This window comes from Natator depressus, chromosome 9 (genome assembly GCF_965152275.1).
Source record: "Natator depressus isolate rNatDep1 chromosome 9, rNatDep2.hap1, whole genome shotgun sequence".
Taxonomy (NCBI): domain Eukaryota; kingdom Metazoa; phylum Chordata; order Testudines; family Cheloniidae; genus Natator; species Natator depressus.
This window is the reverse complement of record NC_134242.1, coordinates 34,490,505-34,497,732: the sequence shown is the minus strand read 5'-3', so window position 1 is coordinate 34,497,732 and position 7,228 is coordinate 34,490,505. Positions and strand designations below refer to the sequence as shown.

The 7,228-nt window shown below is 40.1% G+C and overlaps 1 protein-coding gene across 1 annotated transcript in view; it reads right to left on the bottom strand.

Annotated features, from left to right (window-relative positions):
- Nucleotides 1-5,931: 5,931 nt before the first annotated feature.
- The window catches only part of COL4A4 (collagen type IV alpha 4 chain), a 128,224-nt gene continuing 126,927 nt past the window's right edge, over nt 5,932-7,228 (bottom strand). The window contains exon 46 of the mRNA XM_074963897.1: nt 5,932-6,887. Within this exon, the coding sequence (XP_074819998.1) occupies nt 6,624-6,887 (264 nt within the window). The 3' untranslated portion in view covers nt 5,932-6,623. The remainder of the gene's footprint in view (nt 6,888-7,228) is intronic.

Here is a 7,228-nt window from a genome sequence, read left to right as displayed (position 1 = left end):
AATGCAAAAAAATCCCTCCTTTTGAGAACCCAGAAAGGCACATTTGGGAATTCCTTCCTGTGGGGTACCCTCAAGCCCTTTCACGACCCCCTCCGGGGAAGAGCTCAGAAAGAAAAACAAAGGAAATTAGCTGTTGTCACTAGCTAATTAAACAACATATGCACAAACCTCTTAGGGACACAAAAATCCAATCCTGTTCTTAAAAAAAGGTAATTTTTATTAAAAACAAAAAGAAAGAAAATACAACTGAAAAATTGGCTTTTTGCTAGATCAAAAAAAATTACAAAAATTAAGCATCAAGATAGCTCTCTTGAGGTTCAGCTTAAAAGTTACAAGCAAAACAAAAGCACCTGGGGTTAGCACAGAGGAGTCCACAAGTCAATAGGAAATAAAAGAAATAACCCTAATCTCATCTTCCTAGGCCTTCCCTGACTTACTTACATATCTGGGGTTTCAGATAAGCAATCTCTAGGTATGATCTGATGGGTTTTCATACCTGGCTTGAAGCTTCTTACATCATAGTTCAGCCCGGTTCCTGCTCTGCGTCTCCTCTCCCCGGATAACAACAGAAAAACAGACAAAGGGAAAGTTTTTTCCCCAATTTTAAAAAGTTCTAGTCCTCCCATTGGGTCTTTTGGTCAGGTGCTCACTCCCTTCTTTTTATCTATGGGCTTTTTTTAACCCTTTTCAGGTAAAGCAAGTAGAGAACAGCTACCAAGAGGGATTTTATAGCTAACTGGCTGGCTGGGTGTCCATAAAAGGAAGCTCCCGCCGCCTCCTTCATTTATCACAAGGTGTCTGCACCCCTGCACCTCTAATTGGAGATTTTAGGTAATGGTGTCCGTTTGGTCAGCACATGCACTCTCCCTCCTTTGTGCTCTGCCTCGAGGCTATCTAGCATTGCACGGGCAAACTGTACTCAGTTCCTTCTCAACCCCCCTTGGCCTGAGATAGAGTGAGTAGCAGTCTGGATTACTTACTTACTTTCTAGTTGATAGTGTTTTGTTTATAGCTTCTTACGGAGTTTCTGTTTCCTTTTGTAGAATTTCGTAGCGCTTCCATTTTTCTTTTCAAAAAAAGTTTTTTTCTGCCTTTTCATAGACTTGTAGGACTGGAAGGGACCTCGAAGTCTTCTAATCCAGTTTCCTGCACTCAGGGCAGGACTAAGTATTATCTAAGCCAGTGGTTCTCAAATTCCATTGCACTGCGACCCCCCTTCTGACAACGAAAATTATTACATGATCCCGGATGGGAGGGGTGTCAAAGCCTGAGCCCCACCACCCTTAGTGGTGGCCAAAGTTGAAGCACAAGAGCTTCAGCCCTAGGCAGGGGGCCTTTAACCTGAGCCCTGCCAACCAGGGCTGAAGCACTTGGGCTTTGGCCCCGGGTGGTGGAGCTTGGACTTAAGCTTTGGCTCCAGACAGTGGGGCTCAGGCTTTGACCCCAGTCCCCAGCAAGCCTAAACGCCAGCCCTGGCAACCCCATTAAAACGGGGTTGTGACCCACTTTCAGGTCCCATCCCACAATTTGAGACTCACTGATCTAAACCTTCTGTGACAGGTATTTGTCTAACCTATTCTTAAAAATCTCCAATGACGGAAATTCTACAACCTCCCTAGACAATTTATTCCAGTGCTTAACCACCCTGACAGTTCAGAAGTTTTTCCTAATGTCCAACCTAAATTGCCCTTGCTGCTATTTAAGCCCATTGCTTCTTGTCCTATCCTCGGAGGTTAAAGACAACCATTTTTCTCCCTCCTCCTTGTAACAACCTTTTATGTACTTGAAAATTGTTATCTTGTCCCCCTCAGTCTTCTCTTCCCCAGACTAAACAAACCCATTTTTTTTCAATCTTCCCTCACAGGACATGTTTTCTAGACCTTTCATCATTTTTGTTGCTCTTCTCTGGACTTTCTCCAATATGTCCACATCTTTCCTGAAATCTGGTGCCCAGAACTGGACACAGTATTCCAGTGGAGGCCTAATTAGCATGGGAATAGAGCAGAATTCCTTCTTGTGTCTTGCTTACAACACTCCCGCTAATACATCCCAGAATCATGTTTGCTTTTTTTGCAATAGTGTTTCCGTGTTGACTCATATTTAGCTTATGATCCACTATAACCCCCAGATCCCTTTCCGCAGTACTTCCTAGGCAGTCATTTCCCAATTTGTCTGCGTGCAGCTGATTATTCCTTCATAAGTGGAGTACTTTGGTCTTTTAATGAGATGGATTCTATTTTGGCTTCTGCATCATCAACAGAAATGGTAACTAAATTTCATTGACAGGATCTTTATTACTAGTTATTCAAGAGACAGTAAGGAAACATTGATTTTCAGGTGTGAGGTTGAGTGTGCAGTTTTGGTGGTTAGAAAAATTGTTTTAACTTGTACACAGAACAGATTTGCTGACCAGTAACAGTCAGTAGTCCTTGAAGGCCATAATGCCACCTATACAGACAAGCGCCATTTGCTTTTCAGAGTGTAACAAAGCTCTGTCTTTGCAACATTTTGTGACCTGTATACCATGCGCTATCAAGGCTATGCAATACCTTAGTTGAAAAACTAGACTGTGACCTGCCTTTCATTTGCATGTGAGTCTTGTCACGTCACAAAAAGTTGCATTCATGTCTCATTTTAGGTCAGCAAGTTCCTTTCAGCTATATTCTGTTATACATGAGGTTTGGAACTAATGAAAAGGATCAAGTTAAAATTCACGTTTATAGTACACACATTTCCTTAGTTCTGTCAGTAATGTTAGAAAATTAAATCTGAAGGGATTTTGAAACTCATTTCTTTTTCTTGTTTACATTTTAACTTGACTCAGCATTGACGAAGAAAATAGAGTTGTCCATTTCACTTTGTGGCCTTAATATTACTCAGTGTCTGTTAAATTAAATATTTCAAATGTACAATGGTAACTTTTATACTAACTTGGATTGCTTATAAAATGAAAGTTAATGTCCATAGTGTATCTGCGCAAGTGAAAGCAATACAGGTGCTGATTTCACAAGTGCACAGTTCCTGGATTGCAGCAGGCTAAACAGTTTGGAAAATCTGGCCACACGTATAGTATCTGGATGAGTGTATGCCATACATTTCTCTATAGACAAGACAAAGATCTCAAATTTACATAATGTTACTGAGGATGGAATTTGAGTATCTCAGATTTTTTGCTAATTTCTGAATTAGCTCAAATGTGTCAAATAACATTTAAGCAGAGAGTTCTCTGTTGAATGTATGCCTGAAGATGCCCATGTATTTTTTTCTGTTCCAGCTAACACATGGTTCATGCTGCTCTTAATGAACCAAATTCAGTGCTGATGTAAACAGTGAAACAACTTTTATATAAATGGAAGAAATTCCATCAAAACCGCTTTGGGATTTAGCTCAATAAATTCAGTGTGCAGGAGTCCTGACATATTACAGTAGTGACTGTCTCAGAGTAAACATTGTGATGTAGATTTCCTCAGTTCCATGCAGAATTTTATTACTCTCTCCCTGTGGGGAATTTTAACCATCTCCACTATCCTAAATGAAAACAAATCTGCCTTCCACAATGCAAAACTGCAAAAGGCTGTAAGGTTAGCTGTGTAATATATGAATGATTTTAGTAAGCAACATAAAAAAGACAAAATCCCACACAAGATCCATTGCATAGTAGTGCAACTTTGTTTTAATAATCCTCACAATCTGTGCCCTGTTCAGTAAATAATTTATCCTGAATCAAAAGCACTGCTCTGAGAGCCATATCAGTAGAAGCTATCTCAATCTTTTTGTTGGGGTACTAGGAGGTTTCCATCTGTTCTGTTTCTTATCCACACTTGTGAACTTCTGGTATACACTGCACATGGAAAAATATTCTAAAGACTGTTGAAATTACTGATCGGTATACAGAACAGTTGTTCTTTGGTCTGCTGTCTTAAACTGGAAAGTCAAGATCTTAATACAGTTTTCTTTCATTAGCAATTAGTTAGAAAATCCTGTCAGTTCCTAGAGTTTGAGTTCCCATTTTACTGTTGCTGGAATGAAATGAATTTTCAGGGTGTCTACGTGAAGAAACATGAAAGGAGATTGATGTTGTTAACACTTTGTTGAAGTGCGTGACTTTTTCCTTTGGGGAATATAAAGCATTATGTTGTGGCTAAGAATGTGCAGTTTCCATCACAGTATTTTTAGAGGTATTGGTCAAAGAGTTTACAATCTAAGCATATGACGGGACAACCGGTGCATGACAGAGGAGGTGTTATGCACATAAGGGAAAGTGTCATTATTTGCAAGAACATGGGGTGGGATTTTCCAAAACACCTAAGGGAATTAGGTGAGCAATTCCCATGGAAGATGCATGGAAGTTGACAGCTAACTTCTTAAATGGCTTTTGAAAATCACACCCAGGATCTTTTTTTCACATCTAGGATGTGCTTTCCACTGTTTAAGTGGTATGTGTTCATGGTGTGTTCTCCCCCTCTGTGTGTCTTCATCATGGACCAAATCCTGAGGACCCTGACATGCTCAGCACCTTGCAGCATCAAGCTCTCAGCTGTTACTCATTCAAACTCCCTTGGACTGGGTACTTGCGACCTGTGTCTGTGTAAGGTAGGATGGGGTTAAAGTCCTTCACTGGGCAAAATGGTGGAAACTCTCTCTCAAGAATGGCCTGGAAAAAAAAAAGTGGTCAGCTGTGGATTGTTCGACTGTTGGGAGGTGGAATTGATAGCTGTGCCTGCTAAGCAGAGAAAGTCATAAAAGGGGAGCAAATGTTCCCAGAAATGGAGGGGGGGGAAGAGAAGCAGTTCTCTTCATAACCCAGGAAACACCCAGATCCTGTCTGGAAAAGAGGAGGGATAAGATGACACCCAGACATGGTAATCAAATGCAGTACAGGTTTGGGTTTGGCTGAAGGGGTATGCAGTTGGATGAGGCAGACAGAAATTGCCCTGCAATTGTTTTCTGGGACCGAAAGGAACTGCTCTTGACTGTTTTGTTTTCCTTTGACTGAGATTGAGCCAATACTTTGCCCTCCCTTTCGGAACCTAATTTAGAGGCCATGAGCTCAACTCCCAGGGTGGCTGATTACACTGGTATTGGCTTTAAAGGGATATATCTTTGTAATTAGTCTGTTTGAAAATCCTCTGAATCAAAGTTTGTTTCTCAGTGCTGTGAATTTTACCACAGAAGTAGATTCTAACCTCATTTAAGTGGTGTATAGACTAGAACTGGGCAGAGAAAGGTAGCTCTGTTTCACAGAGGATTTTGATATTTTGAAATTTGGTTTCATTCCAGTTAGGATCACCCAACATTTCAAAATTCTCCATGAAAGGAAATGGAGCCCTGGCTCCAGTGCAAGTCTCTTGACATTTTACCCTGGAGCCACAAATCCTGGTAGCGCGAGTTGTCGCAGAGCCAGATGGACAAGTTGGCAGGAAACCAGGCAGGCTTCCTTGGCAGGCAGGGTTCTATTGGAACACTGTCGATCTCAAATAGTCTCCAAGAAATGTTTTCATTTTGGCAAATTCTGACAAAACCAGCTCCAATATAGAACCTTTGTGGGCTCTTTGCGCCGGAATGGATTTCCCCTCTATTGTGAACAGGTTTTTCAGTAGTTTTAGTGCTATTCAAACAGGCATTTACTATAATGGACATTTCTATTCTTTTACAGCTAGGTAAAAGACTTGTGGGTTTTCAACTTGTTGAAAATGTGGCTAGTGTTTTAGCTTGCCATCTTTTAAATAATTTTCAATAGTATAAAGTAATCTTTAAAGATCTGTTACTACAGGCCCCTGGGGTGGAGGTTTCACTTTTCTTTTTAAATAGAATTGACAACCGTTTGTTGTCTTCAGCTATATGGATTACGGCTTTACATTTTCATTTAAATATGCTGAGAAATTAATTGCAAAGAAAATATAAACAGCATCTTATGCCTTCATTATCTGGTTTATTTTCTTGCGTAACAATCAACCATTAGCTTATGTTGACAAGTTTTTGCTTTTCATTGCTTATGAAATTTCATTAGCAAATTAATTTTGCAGTCTGGGTTAGTTCTGTAACTAGTAAAATGGTCATTGATCTCTTTGTTTTTACTATGTGCTAGCATAAGTTTGCAACAAAATCACATTCCCCCCCACACACCAAAAAAATAGAATGTATGAGTGTAAATTCAACCAAATATATAAGAAATTGTTTGGACACAACTACGTTTATACATCTCATAGAGAGATGCACATAGAATCAACAGGAAATCTGCTATTGTGAGCGCTCATTTTAAAGTTTTTCCTAAGGTTTCCAGTTCAACTTGATTATACCTTCAGTGTAAGACCAAACTGTACTTGTCACCTGTGTACTAGGGTGGTGAACGCAATGTAATAGAACTTAATGTTGCTGTTTCTTTGGTCGGTCACTTACACTAGGTTTCACTATTCATATGCTTGTGTATGTGTGCATATAACTATAATATACCATTTGTATCTTTCAGTACTATACAGGCAGCCAACTTTTACACAGATGGAATAGAGCTGTGCACAACTTCAACTGAAATCGGACAGTAAGCACCATTTAAATCTTTAGCACAATTTGCTTCTTCCCCTGGCAAGACCCTCAGTGTAACCCCTCAGATTTGTCTTCCTTTTTTACCCATGCTTCATGCAGACCTGACATCTGCTAATTTTTTTGCGCTGTTCATGCCCTTCTTTAAGGGTTTCTGACAGAGAAGCAGAGACAAACTGCAATTCTGGCCTGACGATTGTTAACCAGAAGCTATATTCATTAGCAAAAAATTGACATGTTCCCCGCTGACCCTGGCATTCGATGAATGGTGCTGATCTAAAGTCTTCAAGGCAACTTCCAGTTGACATAAGAGACTGTCCACCTCCCTGATCTCCAGACCCAGTGTGCTGAAAAAAATAATGAAAAAATTAAATAACTGCATGTGAAAAACAAGAAAGAGATGTGCAAACGGTCTTGGCTATTGCTTTTATTTGGTTCTGGGACTTTTTGCACCAAGGCAAATGCTCCTAGATGTGTGAATCTGCAGAGACATAATACTTGGAAAACTCAAGTTACAATAAACTTCCTTTCATGGCAGGAAGAATCAGTTCTAGTCATTCTAGGACTGGCTTATCTCAAAAGTCCAGACCAGCCTTTCAGGTCAGCACCAGGTACATCTCATACTGGAGGGAAGCTGTAGTTTAGATGGGCTCAGGATTTTTTAACAATAGTATTATCTAAACTTGCT